We start from the raw sequence: 21,788 nt of genomic DNA, 5'->3' as shown, positions 1-21,788 counted from the left end.
CATCTGGTAATATTCTAATCTATTTGTATCTTGTTTTTGTCAATTTATACTGAAACATGCTTTGAAACAATACACTAAAATAATGCCAAAAAAATGATCTGCTTAAGGCAGTATAAGCATTTTATAGGCAATGTCGTTTTGCCTGGTGGCATCTTTCCTACTCATTTTATTTATGCTTATATAACCCCCTAATTTCATAGCTAAGTTTGAAAAATCCTACTGTGTTGAAGAATCTTAAAGAATATGTGTGGAATTTTCTTGACAGTTTGGACTTGCAAATACAGCAGTTAAAACAGAAGATATATGAAGGTGATAGAGTTGACAAGGGATTTCCTGGAGCTGTAGAAGAGAGGCTGACTCATAGTAGTTCCCCTTCTAACATTTCAAAATCTCAGTCTTTTATGCCATTGGTTGATGACAGGTAAGTATATCCAGTTTTGCACTTTAAACAGATTTGTAACTACATTTAATTCTAAAGTATGTTTAGATTATTAAAATACTATTTCTAGAAGGCTTATAAACACAATAATATGGCGTGGCTGATTGGTTTTAAAAATTTGAGATGTTTTCCGAAGAAAATTTTGAACTGGATTTGAGCTGAAACATCTGAAATTGTGCCCAGGAACTTATACAATTTTCTGATCGTCTTTTTTTTCTTCAACACTTGGGAAATACGACTCTGCCTGCCTGGTCACTATAGGGGATTTTGTAACCCCCTAATGCTACAGGCACTGATTTTTCTCCTTGGCAACATTCATATAACAGGACAAACAACCTACTTGCACGCATTATTTGCTTGGGTTTAATGTTTTGGGTGACTCTGGCGCCATCTTTATTTTTTATTCTAAATAAAATCTCCTGGACAAATGTAACCCAACCGTGTCTCCCTTTCCTGTTGTCATTTGTTCTCCTTGCTTTCTTCCTTGCTCAAGATCCAGAGCTCTGCAAATAGTATTGATCTCTGTCCACCCACTTTTCAACCCTATGGTCACCCAGAAATTTGCAGCCTCAACATTACATTCAGCCTCCCAAGCAGGTCATAATCTACAGTTTGAGAACACTTGGTTTACTGCCATGTAATCAAGGGCACGTGAAATATCCCCAATAAATAAAGAACTAAACTGTTCCATCATTTGAAGTTGTTTTATAAAAATGATCCACATGTACTATATATATCCCTTCCTCCTCTCTATCAAGTATAAAATAATGCTGTCTCTTTTTTATTATAAATGAGTAAATCTCACAGTGGGAATCTGTGCTGCCTGCAGTCTTGTTGCTGTTGAAAACAATGCAGTAGTAAATCCCCTTTTGAATTTTAATGGAGGGTTGGTATTGACAGCTCTCAATGTATGCGTTAACGTACTGGGGGAATTGACTGTTACCATTTTTTATTTTTTTTTGCTGAGTGCCATTAATAATTGTTGTAAACTTAAGCTGTTTACAAGCTTAAGCTGTTTTTGCTGTAGTTTTAGAGACATCATGGGTTTTATAGCCTATTGAAAGCAGGTAGCAATATATTAATGCTATAAATCTGCTAGTTATTAAACTACAATTGTCATGTCCTATCCCTAAACACCAAAAGCCATTGAGCTCAATATCTGGTTTATGAAAATAAATAGTGCAATGATTCTTTGGTTCTGTAGTCTATATTACCAGAATAGCAGTGTTCCAAAGATCCTTTCCTAATGAATTGTTTCTTATTAATCTGTGATGTTTAACATTTCTAGAATAAATACCTTTATTGAAGAAGAAGTTCAAAGACGCCTTCAAAATATTCAGTACAGCTCTGGAGAAAACAATATCAGTCACTTACAGTCTACAGAAAGTATAAGGGTAAGAAAATACAACGTTTAAAATCACTTCCTTCGTTTTCTTCAGAGACTTGATGTCTTCCAACATAATGTAAGAAAGCAAAATTACCCTTCATATATTGTCACGGTGGATGATGAACATAATGTAATCTTGATGATGACAATAACAGTAATGCTTCATACTATCAAAATCCATGTAATTTAGAAATATTAAAATCATTTCTTGATTTTTACTTAGTATACTGAAGATTAAACTTTGTGTGTGGTGTCTGTGTGTTTGTGTGTTTGAACAGGGAACTTTTTTTTTAATTTTCTTTTTGTCACAATAGTATACACAAATGTCATAGATAAAACAGCATATCTTGAAGAAAATATATATATATATATAATTAAAATTATGCATCAACTATATTAATTGGATATAATGAAGGGAACAATAGGACAGGAACAGTAGGCACTTTTGTGCTCTTAAGCACGCCCCTTACTTACCTATTCTCAATTTGGTCTTGAAAATCTATTCTAATATAGTTTATGCTACCTGATCTCTGAAAATCTAAAACAACATATATATGTATATATGCTGTGTGAGTTACACTCACCTTCTTCCAAAGACCATTCTGAACATTGACAGAAGAAAGAGATGTGAAAATTGAACCTTGCTTCTTGCATTTTACAATTTTTAATTGCTAGATTGCCTCTTTACAGCTTTCTTAGGTTTTGCACTGAACATAGAGTAGTAATTGAAATGGTATATCCAGGAATGACTGACCTGTGAGCTTTCTCTTCTAATATCAGCCAGGAAAAGCTTGATCATAAATAATATTAGCGAATATATAGCTAAACGTCAATACTTAGCAATAAATATACTGCTAAAACACTGGGCACAAATTGCATGAGACTGAGAAAATAGGAGCATGCCTAATCTGGGAGTGCAGTACCAATGGAGCGGCCTAATGATTGTAAGATGGGACATGGGCTAATGGGATGAGTTTACCACCCTATTGCCAATCTGAATGTATGACAAGCATTCAGTTTTAATATTTAGAAGGTTATTACTCATTTTCCTGGATCTTTCCGATTCCTTTCACCCACAACATGTACTAACTAGTTAATTGTTATTTTGAATTATATGCCCTCCCCCACATATCATTGCCAGGATTTATGGGTATCTTCCTCTAAATTGGACTGTGCTAAAGCAGACATATATTCGCACATGCTTCTGAATTAGGACTATGTGTGGTGTACTTGCAGTCCTGCATACCTCATTTGGTACACAGAGTTTTTCTGTTTTCTTTTTCACACGCTGAAGGTCAGGACTAGTAAACTGAAATATGTAATTGCCTTGGGATATATTTCCATCTTCCTGTTAAGCCAATAAAGCTGGGATGTCAAACTCGCATCATCATGGCAGTGTCACGTGATGTTATCGTGACTTTTCCCCCCTTCGCTAAACTGGGCATGGGCATGGCCAACGCATGACACAACTGGCCCGCAGGCCGCAGGTTTGACAGCCCTGCAATAAAGGAACTTCCTATGATGATGTCAGATATTTAACTTATAAATATAATGGAATAATTATGTGTTGTTTTGTACTTTTGAGACCTACTAGACATTTTATAAGTGAATACTGTTAGTCCTTGACTTACAACCAGAGTTAGGAGCAGAACCTATGTCGCTAAATAATGTAATTGAAAAATGAGTCATGCTTCATTTTACAATCTTTTTTTTACTGTAGTCAATAAATAAATCAGAGTGATTGTTAAATTAATCACAGTCATTAAAATTAATCATTTGCTTGTTAAGCAAATCTGGTTTTCCCCATTGACTTTGGTGCCCCTGTGGGAAGGTTGCAAATAGCAATCATGTGACTCTACGGTACTGCAAATATCATAACTGCATATTGGTTGCCAAGCACTCGAATTTGGATCCCTTAACTGTTGGGATGCTCTGACAGTTGTAAGTGCGAGAATCAGTCCTAAATTACTTTTTCCATCACCATCGTAACTTCAAATGATCATTTAACAAATAGTCATAAGTACTATCTGTATATGGCAGATCATATTGTAATTCAAATTATTCAATGTTAGAAACTGCAATTACTAGGTAGCTAGTATATTTTCTCCTGTTTAATTCTAGATATTTTAAGTCTACTTTATCATGCCCATTTTAGGTTAAAATTGCCTTTTATTGCTTATATACAAGTGAACTGAGCTATTTGTTATCTTCCTTTGTGCAACGTTTTTTAAAAATAGGACATTTTGCTTTTCAGGATAATGAGAAGTTTCACAATGGTGCTGTTCAACGCAAGTTGAAGTATGAGGTAAGTTATAGCTTGTCAGCTTGAAGAAGTGCTAATATTAAATTATGGCATGCTCTCTAATTAAATTTCTTAACATTTCACAGCATAATTATAATTCTGTATTCCAGCAAAATTAATGGCGGTGAGAAAAGCCTTAAAGTTAAATCTTCTAATATGGTAAAGATTTGGGTAGTTGTGATTGTGGTAATAATATACTAACATTGATGCTGCAACAGTATCCCTTTCAAATGTTTTCAGGTAGGAACTAAGTTTATTGGTAGAAATAACTAATTGCAAACTAGCAATACTGCACAGAAAATTACCAAATTCCAATTATACCCATGGATTGAGAGAGGCCATTGTTCTAATCAAGAGATTAGAACCTGAAAGCAAGACAAGTTCAGCAAGAAAACAGATTTAGAACATAATGCAGAAATATTATGTGCAGTATTGTAGATGTTTTTTCTGCTAGCAGCACATCTATTAAACAGAGGAGGGAATGATTTGCAATTTCCCACCTGCCTTCAAAATCTCCAGAGTGGAATGGAGCTCAGCATGCTACAGTGGGAAAGGACGAAGAAAAAGTCTCATGGTGCAAACAAAAGTATATTCGCACAATGCTGGATATAAGTCATCCTTACAACAAAACATAATCAGTTTCTTGACAATGAATTTCATGTGCCCTATTCCAAATGAAAATGGAGTAAATATTTACCAAAATATTTTCCTAATTATTTTAAAAAATTTGGAATGATAGGATACCGTCCTGATTCATAGGGTCAGTTGAAAGACTGTTGCTGATTTAAGGGTGTTGAGTAATCCTACAGCAAAGAAATGGATACTGTTCTAAATGCAAGATGATGGAAAAGAAGAATCATGTCTTTGCTTTTTGAATCAGATCCTGTTCAACATAATTTGATTTTTGCTATTTAACACAAACATGCATAAAATGACAAAATCCACATCTAGAAATTTAAATTTGAGTAACTTTCTTATTAAATATACAAAAGCACTTTTTTTTTACATTTTAAACAGAAAAGAGAGCCTTGGATGTCCTTTCATGGCTTTCTGACATTGTCTAATGATGACAGCAAATATAATCAGGCTGGAGAAGACACAAGGGTATCAAGAATCAGTAGAAAGGACAAAACCATAGGAACATTTAATCCTTTTTCAAGGACAATTCAGAATCTTGGCATGACTCAAGGAAATACAAATCAAGAAAATGAGATAGAACAAGAGTATGTCAGATGGAGGTATCCTGATGGATGTGATTGGAACCAACCCAAAGACATTAAAAGCAAGAGAATGTGCTCGGACAGTCCCACAAAATCACTTTCTGATAGATCTGGAATGTTTGATTTATTAGGGAAAAAATCAACATTTTTTCATTCTAGAAACAAAAGTCTGCTCAGTAATCTTTGGGAGCATAAGAAGACAGAAACAAAGTTTGATTCACTTAGTTACCACCACATGCCAGCTTCAGAGTCCATATTTTCTTCTGAAGTTCAGCCCGGTGCGTCCCATTTTTGGTCTCTCCAACAATATTGTAACATAATTTCTCAAATAAATCAGCCGATTTCAGACCAGACGTTGGATGAAAAAGCAACAAATGAAATCAAAAGACAACTACCTGAATCACTTATTGGATCAAAGCAGAATTATGGGCTGGGACATCTATTTAACTTATTCTGTAATTCTTACTGTGGTATCATTTGTCAAGAATTTAGAAATGGTTGGTTTTCTAAATGGATCAGAGATCTAGTCAGTGTCTATCACAAAAATGAGAAATGCACACAACTGGCATCATTTATCAAAAACTTTCCAGTTATTAAAGATGTACAACTAAATCTGAGTTTAGGTTTGAAGGTAAATAGTGCAAGCCTTGGCCCAGGAAGGCCTTTAGGAAAAGAAAGTACCACAAATTATTTATCATCACAAATCTCAATTGATATGCATACAGTAGATCATGCTATAGAATCTAGTAACCTTTGCAGAAATGATACATTGATTAGTAGCCTGGTGCTTAGGCAAAAATTTGTGGACTTTTCAAACAATCTTCTGGAATTGCAAGAATATTCTTTGGAAGAACTGCTACAATACTTGACCTCTATCTTGCCAGAAATTTGTGCCAAGATAAATGAATTAAAAGGAATATACTGGATTGCAGTGGGAAACTATAAAAAATCTGGACCAGAGCCTGCTTGCTTGCTTTTATATGATTCTGTTTTATATGCCATTATTCCATCAACCAATCAGTTAGAAAGCAATCAGAACTCTTTGGCTATTTTTCATGTTTTCTCAATCAATACTTTAAAAGAAATCCAAATTGGTTATGCGGGACAAAGCATTACACTTTTGGGTCCCCATGTAGAAAATGTAATGAAACTATTCACCTTTAACAAATACTTTACACAAAGAATATGCCATGATATACTTAGCACTATGATATCTCCATTAGATCGTGCTTGCTTAAATCACCCACTCTTAAATGATGATCTGTTAAAACTTTCTGTTGATTGGACTTCAGCAGTCACCAACTTAATTTTAGAAAATAACATGTGCCTGTCGTGCAATTTTGAGAGTGACTTAGCTGACCTGCTTTATTTACTACATGAAAACATGGACATCAACAAACCTTTTTTAGGTGACATTCAGGTAGCGCTCTATACAACAGTGAAATTAGAAGGTGACATCAGATCCCTGGTCCTTACTAATACTCATATTGGTCTTATAAAGGAAAACAGTGCCTTCTGCCTAATATCTAGAGTGCTGCATTCCATAGACAATCAGTCACAGTGTGTCAAAATTCAGCTGCACTCTTTAAGTGAACTCATATGTGTGATTGTCCCGGAGAAAGAGAATCTAAGAAAAATCGAGTTGGCATTTTCAAAAGCATCTAAGATTGGTTCAGCCAGTAGTTTACTGGGTGCTTCTCAAGGAGAAGAAAATACCCAGTTGGAATCTGTTTCATCCTTTTGTCACAATCAACCTAGCAGTCAACCTGATATCTGGAGACTAATTTTCAGTTCAGATGAAGATGCTGTTAGACTAGTGTTGCATTTGACAGGGCAATTAAGTCCTCTTTAGAGTTCAAATACAACCTAGTCTTTAGGGAGGGAAAATATGCATAAAACAAGTATGTTTCTGTTTTGTCTTTGTGTCTTTTGGTGAAAAATTGTACCAGCATTTCAACTTTTTGTAATTAGGTTTTTTTTAATAATTATAAATAGTTTTATAATACCTTAAATGTTTCTGATCACAGTTGCTAAATACCAGATTCTTTTTAGGTTAATTAAGAAACACATTTCTCTTCTATACCTTTTTGCTTGTTGTGTGACAAAAAGTTGACTAGAATTCTCTAGCTAAAAATATAGGAACTAAATTTAGACTCACATCCTTATTGCATATATCTTAGACAATTTGCATTTAGAACACTTCCATTCAGACATGACTTTAAGGTTGAGTTATGATGACAATCAGTTGTGGTACATGTCCATACATCTGCAATAGGGAGATCAGTCTTCAACTAGCAATAAATAAATGGTTTAGTCATGGATCCAGATGAATATGTGTTCTCTGTCCTTGGCCAAAAAACACTTAGCTTAAAGACAGCTGCTTGTCTTTGAATATAATCTACCATTTCTCCTTCTTACCACATTTATTGCCTTATTTCCTTTTACTAATAAATCATTGTCTGTTCTGATTACTTGAATTCTTTTTTCTATGCTTTACAAGTTATTTGAAACTATCAGTGTATAGTTTTTCATAAATAAAGGCTGAATTCTGAATATATGCTGCAAATTAAGACTACTTAGCCCATTTTTCACTTGTTAAGTGTGAATTACTGTGTATTGTTTAGAGACTGCCTTAATAATTATTTCACTGAACAGTAGTATATTTTAAAATTTTAAAAAACAAACATGTAAAAGTATATAGGATAGATGGGTCTTGACAGAAAAATGTAGTTAGCTTTTAAGTCTAGAGAGAGAGAGCAATACAGACACTCTTTCTCGCTTTGAAATTTCTTCTTAACAAAATTCTCTGGTTATCTTATTAAATTTGCTCTTAAGCTATCCTGTTATAGTGTACATAAAAACTGTAATATTTGTAATAGCCTTTAAAAATGGAATTACTAAGTTGAAGTTATAGTGGGAATATATTGTTACAGTATGGTTCAAAATTCTTGGGGAGCTGGGGGGATATTTTGGCTTTGTTTAAATACAAAGGGGGAATATAAGATAGCATGTAGAGGAGATAGAGCCAAGGACACTAAAGATTGCCTATGTTTAGATATTGCTTCAAGAATGCAACCTGACATTCTGCTGGCTTTCACTTCTGTAATAATGCAGCAAGACTATTAACAGCACAGCCTTTGCCTCCAATTCTCAACCTTCCTTTTAATCTTCTATCTTAATTAAGTAAAAGAAATTAATACATATATATATTGCTTCAGTTCCACTTATTTTACATATTAAAAAAAAGAAAAGCAGAAAAAACTTTTATAACTGATCTGTTTAGATCAATTACACCTTTACAACTTTGCCTACTGGAATATAATTTAAAAGAATTAGCTAATTAATGAAAACCAAAAATAAAATTAATGTTTAAGTAACTTCTGTCCAAAAAAGGCTCCTGTAGCACAGGATCACTTTCCATATTGTATTTTGAGTAAAGAGCCTCTGTTAAAAGTCCTCTAGATACGATATTCTTTTTGTTGAATTAATTTTTAATTTCTACAATTAATTTTTAATTTAAACAAATTTGACATCAGATGCCGAAATGGTTTCCTACTGATTTTCATGCTTGGATACTCCAGGCCGTTATTCCATGCTTTCCTTTATTGTTGAACATCTAAATATATTTTAACAACTATTTATTTTAGATTTATTGTTTGGGGAAAAAAAGTTACATTCTCTTGTACTAAAGGGGCTCTGAAGCATTTAGTGCAACTGACCTATATCCATAGGTCAAAGATGCTAACAACTCCAGGCCCCATCTATTAAAAGCTGTCATGGGACTGAGGAAGTGTGCTTTCTCTGTCATGGTCCCTACCTTTTGGAACAGCAATCCCATCCAGAGGTACAGATGGAAACCTCTCTCCTGGGATTCAGGAAAGCCTTTAAGATAGGTCTACGGTTAATTTGTTTATAAGCCTCCTGTTGTGGCTGTTTGTTACTGCCATGGTTGTGTTAGTTTGGTCTCTGTGATATTTTATGATTTTAACTGTTTTATTATTTTGGATTATTATAAACTGCCTAAAGACTCTAGGAGTAGACAGTCATTTAATCCTATTAATTGATGTCTGGAAGTGCTTGTCAAAACATGGTCTGATTACAGGTGGTTTGTACAGATCTTCCTTGTGCTATACAACAGTCTCCCCATTGCTCACTGCTGAAAACCTATGCAGAGATTCAATCCTTCTTCCCTGTTAGCTAACTTCCAACAGTTAGCTGTCCTTAGGCCACTTTCTAATTTAGACCTTACTCTACCCATTCATCAGAAGGATGCTAGCCAAAGCTCACTTTCAAACCCATCCATATATCCTCCATATATCGTGTCTCCCCACATTCACCATCAGACAATTTGTGAAAACAGATTCTGAGTGAAAACTGATTAATTGCAGCATATAAGCACCAATACTTGTAACAATCAAATTCAGAACACTGGCAGTAGTGAACAGGTCTTAAGTTCAGTTACTAACCATGAGTTCACACATGCCAAATGGAACTGTGGAATTATGATTTAATAAAACCAAGCTCCAAAATGCAAAATTCTGTTTAAAAAAATGGAATTTTATTGAACTGGAGATCTATGCATCCCTAATCCATTAATATTCAGAGATTTCTCTTCAAGAAGATTCTTGCCAGTGTGTTTGTGCTAAGAATTGATGTTACTATGTCAGAGTATACATAAAATAATTCAAGTTGTAACAAATACTTAATTTGGATCTAGTGGAAAAATATAAAGGTTTTAAAAATGATAGGGATGGGAAGGTATACACAAATGCAATAATTATCTTATTCTCTGAGAAACATGAACTCCTTTGTTCTTAAAGAGAAAAATGTAGGGAAATTGTGTTTAATTGGACTGTGTTATAACAATTAATTCCCAAATACCTTCTAGGAGAGCCATGTTTTTTTCTGTTCTGAAAGGCTGTGAGGTGGGAACTAAATAAATTTCAAAAAGGAAGCTGTTCAGAGGAGGCTATAATTGAAATTATAACCTGCCATTGGAACACCTTATTCCTTCTGGTATGTGGGGATTCTCAGCTGGTAGGATGACTGAAACTATTGGGGAAAAAAAAAAGTAGTCCCCAGAATGCCCAGAGCCAATAGACCTTTTTAGGAAACAACCAACATCTTGAATTACACCTGGAAATTTAATGGTCACCAGTGCAGCTTGTGCAATAGAGATATGTGGCAGTGCCTTGACTGACCACTGACTATGTGTACTGCTGCATGCTGGACTTGCTTAAGTTTCTGGGTAATCTTCAAAGGCTGTAGAGTGAATCACAAGAGATTATGAGGGCATAAGCAACCATCTTCAGTCCATCCTGTTTCAGATAAGGATGCAGTTAGTACATCACCTGAAGTTATGCAAAAACCCTCCTGGCCATGATATTTCTCTCCTCTTCAAGCATGAACTTTGAGTCTAGGAGGAGGACTTCATGGTCATGCTGCCTCCCTCTCAGGGAGCATGACCATCAAGAGCCAGAAATGATACAGCACTGGAATCAAGTCATTCCATGTGTCCTGAGGGGTATAATAAAGGTTTGCTTCCTGAGTGGTTCAAAGCTGGTGGGGTTAGAATAGATGGTATTCATAATGAACCCCATATGGTCATGGCCATTACCTAAGGAACAAGGAGATTAATGGACGAAGCTGAAGATAAAGAGAATGACAGGCAGGCAGAGAAACCAAACTGAGGAAACTGAGCTAGTGGAAAGAGAAAGTAAAGGTATCCAGCCAAGAGATGGTAAACAGGATGTAATGGAGATTAATGAGACAGAGTGTACAGAGGCAGTAGATAATGACCGTAGGAGTAGTTCCAACAGCTATAGTAGTAATGGTATTAGTAGCGTGTGTAGCAATGAGAGTAGGAATCGAAGCTGGAGGCAAGGACATAATGGAAATAGAGAGCATCGTGAATATGTGAAAGCATTCATCTGTTCAGCTTTAATTGGGAGGAGTGTCAGAGTAATGATTTAAAGCTGACCAGCCGCTGTAAGGCTGTGGATCAAGATGAGTTAGCAGGGTTATTGCCCCTTTAAGAAGCTGTCTATATAAGGGAGGCTATTAGAGGGTGTCTCTCTCTCTCCTCCCCACCCCTCCGTCTCTCTCTTTCTCTCTCCCCCTCCCCTCATGTAGCTCTCCCCTTGTTGGGTTCTATCTGCATTGTAGTTTTCCATGTAGAGTTGAAGATTGATTGATTGCCTGGTATGTGCCTACCACTTGTGTGTGTGTGTGTATGTATGTAGAAGTCTTGTATATAAACCACTGTTTGTAATGACAAAACCTCTGTTTTCTGTATTTTGTTCCTGGTTATCTCAAACGAGTAGTCACACTGTAAATACTCTGACACCATGCATCAACAATCACTCTCTCTTGTTTGGGTTGAATGAACATGTTTTTCTCCATCCAAAGTCTGATAGCCTACAGACATGGGGTCAAGATTTCCACTGCATCTTCCAACAGGTCTGAGGTGAAGTTGTATAGCTGTACTCTGCCACAAAAGGATTATCTTGGTAATTTCAAGCTTTCATTTCCCAGAATGTTAATTAAAGATGATTAAGGTTGATATTTGGCAAAATATTGCATTATTGCTTTTTCTAATAATGAGTATAAAGAAATAAATAGTTCATTATTTTCAAAGAATTTGGAATCAAGTAACCTCCATTTTATTACTGGTAACAAAGACCAATTCCAGCATGTTTCATGAAGGCAAGTTTACATGAAGGCAAAACCTGGCATTCAATTTACCTAAGAAAGAAGATTCGTGATAGAAACTTAGATATGGAAAATTAAAGGCTCCTTCTAGGACAGTTCCCCAAAGGCAATCATTTCAGTACCAACAAATTAGTATTATCTAAGCCAGTGGTTCTCAACCTTTATAGTTCTGCGACCCCTTTAATACAATTCCCCATGATGTGGCGACCCCAACCGTAAAATTATTTTTTTTAGGCAGCGATCTCAGCATGCCTCAGCAGCCACAGAAGGGGAAAAAAAGCGGCAAACTTTTTTTGAATTTATCGCACCTGAAGCCTTGAGGACGGAGGCATTAAAGCGGCGACTCCTCCCCTATTAAGTTTATTGCGCCTGAAGCCAGAGAGAAATCTTTGCTCTGATGTCTCTCTCTCAAGCCAGCTGCAATCACTCCCAATCGCTAGCCTAATCTGGCTTCAGGCGCAATAAACTTAATAGGGGAGGAGTCACCGCTTTAATGCCTCCGTCCTCAAGGCAATCGCAAGCAGTTCAGATCGCTAGCCAATACGGCTTCAGGTGCGATAAATTCAAAAAAACAGTTTGCCGCTTTTTTCCCCTTCTGAGGCTGCTGAGGCATGCTGAGATCGCTGCCTAAAAAAAATAATTTTACGGTTGGGGTCGCCACATCGCATTCAATGTTAAACTGAACTGAATATTAATTTTATATGAATGTTGCATAAAATTGGATCAAGAATTTGATTAAAATACTCACCAATTATCAAAACATTGGAAGATAATAAGAGAAGATGGCTTAGACAATTATAAAATGCACCAATAGTATCTAAATTAGGAACATAAGTATTAGCTCGAGGGAATTATTTTTTTTGAACACTTAATTACTATAATGATAATGGCCTTTTACATCTGTTATTATTTTCAACATAAAGTAAAGTGCCTTTATTAAAAGGGCCATACTTTTTTTTTGTAAAACTTCTAATATAAACTTAGCCCATTCAATCTTTCTGCTACCTAACCTTTATCATCAGTAGTTATATGTCTCTTGGAAAGGTGCAAGAGCCTTGAGTCTTGTGAGTTGAACAAAGATTTGTTTTCCTTTGTCAGAGGTTTCCAGACTATCCACATTATTCAAAGACACAATCCAAAGAAATATTTATTCAAACAGAAAGATTGTTAAAAAGAAATATTAACACAGAGAAAACCCAACTATAACACACTCTGTAAGTTTTGAAATCTTGGACGTTCACAATGATGATAGGCCTTTCAAACATCAACTTTTGATCAGAAAAATAGAAAATGAGTTATAACATGTACAAAATTAGCATATTAATTAAAATGGAACAGGGGACAAATAAGTATAGGTTCAGAATAATTAATTTTGTCCACAGCCTTTGTCATTCTTTCAGGATACTTTAAATCATTTCATTCATGTTTGTTTGAAAGAAGTCTTACCAAATTAATGCAGTTTCCTCCAAGATACCAAGAGCCTTAATGTATGTTATAAAAGAATTCCAGTGAAGGTACATCTATCCATATATGAACCTGTCCTTTCTTTGATATCCACCTGGCTTTTCCCACCTTTTTGAAATTCGGTAGCTAGCACTGTTGCCCTCTGTTGAGGGAATTCAACTGATGTTAATATTTTTCTCTCCTTCCTTTAGTCACTAAGATTTTTCTACTACTACTCCCCGAGGAGTTTGAAGTTTTAAAATCTGTTATGATGTAAAACTGTTTTTCTTTTAAATAGTAATATAAGAATAAGTAATGTAAGAATAAGTGATATAAAAAAATAAGAATAAGAATAAGAATAAGACTAGGCGAGACATGATAGCAGTGTTCCAATATCTCAGGGGTTGCCACAAAGAAGAGGGAATCGGGCTGTTCTCCAAAGCACCTGAGGGTAGAACAAGAAGCAATGGGTGGAAACTGATCAAGGAAAGAAGCAACTTAGAACTAAGGAGAAATTTCCTGACAGAACAATTAATAACTGGAACGACTTGCCTGCAGAAGTTGTGAATGCTCCAACACTGGAAATTTTTAAGAAAATGTTGGATAACCATCTGACTGAGATGGTGTAGGTTTCCTGCCTGGGCAGGGGGTTGGACTAGAAGGCCTCCAAGGTCCCTTCCAACTCTGTTGTTATATATTATATTTCTATTATTTTATATTCACATTTTTAGTGTTTTTTATTTCTGTAAATTAAAAAAAATCTAACATTTTTTTTTGTTGGTGCATTCTATAGCTTAAATTATGTTGCTTGCTGAATGTGAATTCCTAAACCAAATGTTAACTTAGAACCAACCACCATTCCTGAGAAATGTTTATTCAGGATAAAGTTGATGTTGCAAGTAATAGAACAATGCTGTTTCTTATTCCCTGTGATAACACATTTTCAAGGCTGTCTTTCTAGGATCTGATGTGATTATAAGAGTCACTTTTACAATAAATTTTCTCCTTGTTTAAAGCTGGTGGAATTGTTCTAGAGCTATAAACATTTCAGTGACATCTAATTTTGGTAAGCTGTCAGTGATGGATACTGCTCTAGACAATAAATATAGAAAATGACTATATAATTTTGTTGGTTTTGATCTTGCCCCTGGATTTTAAACATAAGCTTTTGCAATAAATGTTTAATGGGAAGCTTGTCTCTGTATTCTTTTGTATTCATGAACAATTTGGATATCTGAAAAAAAATCTAAAGATTCTACTCATCAGATCCTCTGTTTCACTATTAGATTCAAAGTTAGGAATATATGGAGCTTCATCTGCAGAGGCTGTATGATTTTTGTTGTTTGCTATATGATGAAATATGATCAGAATGTTATTAAGTTACAAGATAACAAAGTGCTTTTTTAAAGGAATAAAATGTTTGCAAAAATTTTAGATTACTAAAAGTGTTGCTTGATATCTATTACATACTTTCTTTCTGTTCATAAAAAAACTTGTTTCTGATCTTAAAAGCTTTTGATTGTAAATTGTACCCGTAGCTATTCTACACAAGGATGTTCCTCTTTTATCTATAGCACAGTAATGTCCAAAATTGTGGAAATCTTTTGCAAAAAGTATGAGGTTTGATGGCTAATAACACCACTTTTTTTGGAGTTTCAAAATAATTATATTCCACTGCTGGAATATGCTGGAATGGCCTGGATTAATGGCCAGACCTTAACCCAATTGAAAATCTATGGAGCCGACTAAAGAAACTTGTTAGTCAGAAGTGACCAGCAATAAAACCAAGTTAATAGAAGCAGTCATTTAATCTTGGTTTCACGTTATAACAGCTGCAGAACTAAAAGACTTGGTTCACTCCATGGGAAGACGTTGAAAGGCCGTAATTTATACTAAAGGTTACCCAACTATTAACTGACATGGTGATAATTTTTGTATATCTCTTTTTTTCTACATGTTTCACATCTCTTCTTTATACTGTTAACTGCTACTCTAATAGCAAATCCTTCATAAAAAGTATTGCATTATATTCTTGATTAAATTATCTTTCCATAGATATATAATTTTATGGTATTATTAAAAAAAGTGGTGTTATTAGCTAGTTTTAGAAAATACACTTTTCCCAAAAGGTTTCCACAATTTTGGCCACTACTGTAATTGAGGTGCAGTAGAGTTCATGTTACCCAGTTTTCTCCAGTTCTTCCTTTTCTCCTATTACCTTCTGTTTTCAGAAGGTTGCCCAATCTCCAGAACAGAAAGAAGAAATTTGTCTCCTTCTACTGGTGGGGTTATACTATTAGTGCAATTTCTGCTGTGCAAAGTGTGGATACAAGCCTTTTATTTCTTCTGAAGTTACATAAAGCATAACGACACATTTTGCAGTGGTATTCTTCAGTAGCTATTCTATATTTGAAAGTAATGTTGACCATTCATGAGAGAACTATACTTTACTATCGCATAAATCCTAAATTATCTAATTAAACCTTTTTTTTTCCAATAAATAACATTCTGGTTTCATGCAGTGCTATTTGTGGAATGATGCAGTATTTAATTTCTTTTTAATGTTCATTTGATAGCGCATGTTCTGTCGCCCTGTTAAAACAAATCCAGATGATGTAAAGAATCCAGTTAAAATTAGCATCCCACGTTATGTCCTTTGTGGGCAGGGAAAGGATGAGCATTATGAATATGAAATCAAGGTAAGATGTTTAAATATTTTTATTTTTGTTGGCATGCATTATTTGTCTACATATGGAATATTTGCATGTTTTATACCTTCTTATGGAAAAGGTTCAGTTTGGAAAACAAAGAGTGAGCTAGATTGTAACACATAATCGTCCTTTATTTTCTCTCTGCTCAGAGGGAGGGAGCATGCCTATCAAGGAGTCATAACAGCAGTCATAAACTGTGAGTCAGGACCCCTTCTGTTAGGAGATTTTGAGTTGTTTCTAGCATCTTACTGGAAAGCATTTCTACAAGACGTGGCACCAGTTTGGCCCAGCCAAATGTCTTCTGCATACCTCAGAACACTGATTAGGATGGGTATGGAGAGAATGTTTTAAATAGTTGAAGTGAAGATACAAATATACAAACTTGACGAATATAAGTAGAACATCTAACAAGTATTCTAAATATACTATGCTAAGTAGTAAGAATACAAAGTATTTTGTAGGAAGGTAAAAGCGGTCCCTGGATCTTGACATATACTCATGTTTCTTCGGACATCATTGGCTCCCTTGACTAACAAATGGAGATGAGCATCACCCCCCAGAGTTGGACACAACTGGACAGAGGAAACCTTTACCTTTTATTACTAAGTATAGAAGTTTGGTTTAATCCCAAGAATCTTGATAAACTAGGATAGTCTTTGGCTTTATATTCTCCACTGTTTTACTCCACTGGGTTTATTGTATCATACCAGCTCTCCTGAAGTGATATCCAAAGTTGAAGGATAGGATAGGATAGGATAGGATAGGATAGGATAGGATAGGATAGGATAGGATAGGATAGGATAGGATAGGATAGGATAGGATAGGATAGGATAGGATGATATAAGATAACCATTATTGTCACTTTTTTCTGTGAACACGTTGGCACACATTAAAAAAATGAAATTTTGATGCCTGCTCTCAAAAGAAGATATATATCCCCAGAAGTGAAAATAAAAAGGAGATGAGACTGATGAAAGCAGCTTTGTAGCCTCTCATTGCATCCTAATCCTTCAGTGCATGCTTCATGGCTTCACACCTGCTGCTAGAAGGCGCAATTCCTTCTTTCCTCCTTTTGAGGGAAAACAGCAAGATCCTGTTGATAATGCTGTTCACTTCCAAATACTTATTTGTTTAATCAGTTAATGCTGATGCATATGCTTTCCATCATATGATCTAATACAGTAGTATTCCTATTCCATTTTGATTGCATAACTTATCCAGATAATTGGCTCTCTACCTCCTGGTTGAGGTAATGTCAAGTGATAAAAAGTCACAAAAATAGCCCTCTTTACAACAAATGTGCCCATAATCATAGAATTACCTCATGGGAAACTGACTTCCATTCTAAAGTAATTACATATTCAGTCTTTCCCAGCAAACTGAAAACATTGGTTATTCTGCTCCAAGTCAAATGTTGGTGTATAAGTAATTATGCTTAGTCAGGGGAAATTATCTATTATGAGAAGCCTTGTAATATAAACCTTTATGTTCCTTTTCTATTAATTATATTGTTTACTTTTACAAAACAGATATCAGTCCTAGATGAGACATGGGCTATATTCAGGAGATATAGCCGCTTTAGGGAAATGCATCAGACATTAAAATTAAAATTTCCAGAGGTAAGTTACTAATTAATTTTAATATGTAAATGTATGATTATTTTCTTTTGGTTTATACCGATGACAAATACTAGTGAATTTTCCTAATTTAGTTTCTAAGAAACGATTGCATTTGTGGCAGAAATTGTTGTGTACATTTGGGGTTTTTTGGCAGTTTTTGTTTTATGTTGATACTTATTTGGAAGACATTTTAAAAGGGATTGCTATGCTGTGTTTTATGAGAAAAAAATTCACTTCTTAGTTCCAACATTTTCAGTCTTTATATGTTTCTTTGAAATTGTCAAACTTTTTTTTACAAACTATTTTTATGGGACCCTTCAGAGATCTTTTTCCAAAGGGATGAAATTAAATCTGCTGTTTCACATTCATGGAAGTGAATTAAAGCCAGCAGAGTTTTCTGCTCCACTAAGTGGACACTTCTATATATTGAAAAAAGGAGAGGCAATATTTTTCCTTTTTTATTTGTTTCATTTCATCAACACCTCCACTAATTTTGTTCCCAGCAATTTGGAGCCAAAGTCCTGATGCTCAAAGGACAGGAGAAATGGGCAGAATTTACCTTCCCATACCCCCATGAAAATCCAAGGCACAGAGTTTTGTTCTGCACAGTTATGAATTGAAATCATTACTTCTCTCTTGTTGTTACTTCTTTTCTATATTTTATTGTCTTTCATCCTAAAAGTCTCCACATATAATTTTATGGGATTCTGAATATGCAAATACAGTTACTTCTTCAATTTATCACAGTTATAAACCAATTCTTTTTTTGAAGGACCATCGTTTATCCTCTGTTCTATTCACACAGGTGCTTTATGAGATACATTAGGCTGAGAGTTAATGATCAGCTCACTTTTCAGATACGAGTACAGGAGTGGTGGAAAGAACATATCACCCCAGTCCAAAAGTAATTCTGTAATCATTACATTATATTAATAAATATAATTAAATTACATCTTTAATTGCAGGCCCCAAGGAAGAATATGTGTTCCACAATGCAACCTAGCCAGGGTATATTGGTATTTTTATTTATTTATTTATTTATTTATTTATTTAGTCACAACAGCATAAACATGAAATAACTATACAATATATAAGCATATATATAAGCATAAGTATGTAATAACTATATTAATTGGATATAATGAAAGGAAACAATAGACAGGAACGGTAGGCACGCTTGTGCTCTTATGCACGCCTGATCAGTATCTATTTTCACATAGATTCTCTTTCCTATTCATCAGCATTACCCAAACATACATGGATAATATTTATATATATTGAGGATAATAATTTATCCACCTAAACACTGCCATATCTTATTTTTGTCATTTATTGTGCATAATGTGCAAGTCAACTCTGTGTAAATAGCAATATCTATTGTCCTGAGCCATCTGAAGTTAAAACAGCACGGTTTTTCTTCATTAAAGTTAGGAAGGAAGGAAGGAAGGAAGGAAGGAAGGAAGGAAGGAAGGAAGGAAGGAAGGAAGGAAGGAAGGAAGGAAGGAAGGAAGGAAGGAAGGAATTAAAGAAATGGCTTTTGATTTTCTTTACAAATATAAGCAGATTTATTTAGCATTTCTCCACCCTCTTTGATATTACATTGCATAAATCACTTTTTCCAATATCTCAATGCTTATCTTCCAGAAATTCAAAATCTATTAACATTTCTGTCTAATATCAGCAAAAATAAAGTTTTATTTTTCCTAGAACTTCCCTAAAACATATTTCTTAATCCTGATCAAACAGATCAGCTTTATATTTCTTTCTTTGGCTCCTAACGTTCTTAATCTTTGCTTCATTAAGATGCTGTCATAAGATTTGATCTCCATCAAAATTTTCTTTCTCCCATCTCAGAAGCCTTTTTACAGCTTTAACAGCTCTCTTTTGTAAATCCAGTAATGAATCATTACTGGGTCATTTTTCATCTCTTGGCTTATAGTTTCTATTTCCACTTTAATTTAATCTCTGTGTTATAGTCCACAACTTTTATTTCATTTTTAGTATTTCTGCCTAGGTTGTTTTTTCTCTTCAATTCTGTCAATCAGTGAATTCTTTCGAATTATTCTCCATCACATCTTTCATTTCTTTTTTAAGATCCCTTTTAAATTGTGCATTTCTCAGAGCAGATATTGTTGCTGTCATTGTACCTACAAGTTTCTTTCCCATTGCTTCAAAAATGCTTTGAAATGTCATTTTTGCAAGTGTCACTACTGGTCATTGAATTCAAAAAAAAAAGAAAGAGGTTTTTCTTTTCTTATTCGCAAGATCCTTCTTGGTTTCTCAGGAATTGCATATCATTAATTTCAACTAAGCATTATATGTTGGATTGTGACTGTTTCCTGAATGCTTCAGAAGAAATACTTCAGAGCTTGCATGAACACAGCACTTCTCTGCTGTTCACAAAAGCAGCAACATCCTTTCTCAAATGAACAATAGAGAAGTGTTGTCCTTATATGTACAGGTAATCCTTGCTTACCAATCAAAAATGCAGAAAATCATATGACTGCCACTGGGCTCACAATGGCTGTGTAATGGCTTTCAATCATTAAGCAAAGCGACATGGTTGTTAAGTGAAAAATCCCATGATTATGACTTGCAATTTTACTTCGACCTTCCATATTGTACAATATTAACTCTGCAAGCAAAAATGCATGCTGGTTGCAAAGCACCTGTCTGGTGATCACATCACTGTGAGATGCTGCAGTGGTAAATGCAAGGATTGGTTTTCAAAAGTTATTTTTAGCACTGTACCTCTACCTTTAGCACCTCGACTGTAAGCCAAGGTTGTCCTTGACCTTCACCACAATTGAGCCCAAAATTTCTGTTGCTAAATGAGACATTTATCAAGTGAGTTTTGCCCTGTTTTACACAACAGTTGTTAAATTAATTGAATCACTGCAGTTCTTAAATTAGTAACATGGTTTTTAAAGTGAATCTGGCTTCCCCATTAACTTTGTTTGTCAGAAGGTCACAAAAGGGATCACAGGATCCTAGGACACTGCAACTGTCATAAATATGAGTCAGTTGCCAAACGTCTGAATTTTGATCACATGATCATGAGGATGCTGAACGATCATAAGTTGGAAAACGTTCATAAGTCACTGTTGTAACTTTGAATGGTCACTAAACAAACTTTTAAATCAAGGACTCCCTGTAATAACTACTAACAGTCGTTCCATGAAGCAATCAGTAAGCAAGGACTAACTTTAATCCAAAGCATTTCTTCCTAATCAAGTTTGAAGCATATGCATCTCTCTGAAGTGCAGACTAAGCTTCTTTTTGAGGTATTTCAGGAAGCCTGTCAACAGCAATTATGAAGAAGTCACCCAATAGATTGACCTGCTTAGTTGTAAAAACAAACTCTTGTTGTAAAGAATGTATGGCTAACTTGTTGAATTGGAACTCCATCAACTTTTATCATGCATTACTCTTCTCTGACATAAACCAATTATCAGGTTTGAAATAATAAAATATACCAATTGTTAATATTGCATAATATTCTATGAAAGTTTAGATTCTGTATATAAAGGCATATTGTTTAATCTGATTAGCAAAAAATGCAAACTGACCTGAGCTGATAGTGTTTTAATCCTTTAGTGCCAGTCTTTATATCATGTAGTTGTACTACTACCATATGCTTCATTTTAAAGATACTCATTTGATGTTCTAATACAGCCTCCTGGGATGGAGGTGTGAGACAATCCAAATTCTGAAAAATTATAGCATTTATTTCAGCAAGGCTGTGTTTCATAGTTAATCTTTGAAACATTAGACTTACGAACACAAAATCTCTTATTCTTTAATATGTACTATTCTTTATGTAAGTGAAAATTTTTACTGTTTTTAATTTAAAGTTACACACTGTGTCTTTGCACCCCATTTTTAGAAGAATATGTATTATTTTTGGAGCAGGTAAAATCCTAACACTTTGAAAAAATGAACTGCTGTCCTCTTGT

At 34.7% G+C, this 21,788-nt stretch overlaps 1 protein-coding gene across 7 annotated transcripts in view; it reads left to right on the top strand.

The window, feature by feature from the left end:
* Positions 1-21,788, top strand: part of KIF16B (kinesin family member 16B) — a 158,531-nt gene that overhangs the window by 102,403 nt on the left and 34,340 nt on the right. For 4 of the 7 annotated variants that reach the window (XM_058181910.1, XM_058181891.1, XM_058181901.1 and 1 more), the window contains 4 exons: positions 266-421; positions 1,728-1,833; positions 4,081-4,131; positions 5,146-11,750. In XM_058181910.1, coding sequence (XP_058037893.1) covers positions 266-421; positions 1,728-1,833; positions 4,081-4,131; positions 5,146-7,200 — 2,368 coding nt within the window. In that variant the 3' untranslated portion in view covers positions 7,201-11,750. The other 3 variants (XM_058181929.1, XM_058181937.1, XM_058181946.1) reach the window with 2 other exon arrangements.

The sequence above is a fragment of the Ahaetulla prasina genome, chromosome 1 (genome assembly GCF_028640845.1).
Source record: "Ahaetulla prasina isolate Xishuangbanna chromosome 1, ASM2864084v1, whole genome shotgun sequence".
Lineage (NCBI taxonomy): Eukaryota > Metazoa > Chordata > Lepidosauria > Squamata > Colubridae > Ahaetulla > Ahaetulla prasina.
Note: the sequence above shows the minus strand (reverse complement) of the source record. Positions and strands in the feature narration are given on the sequence as shown.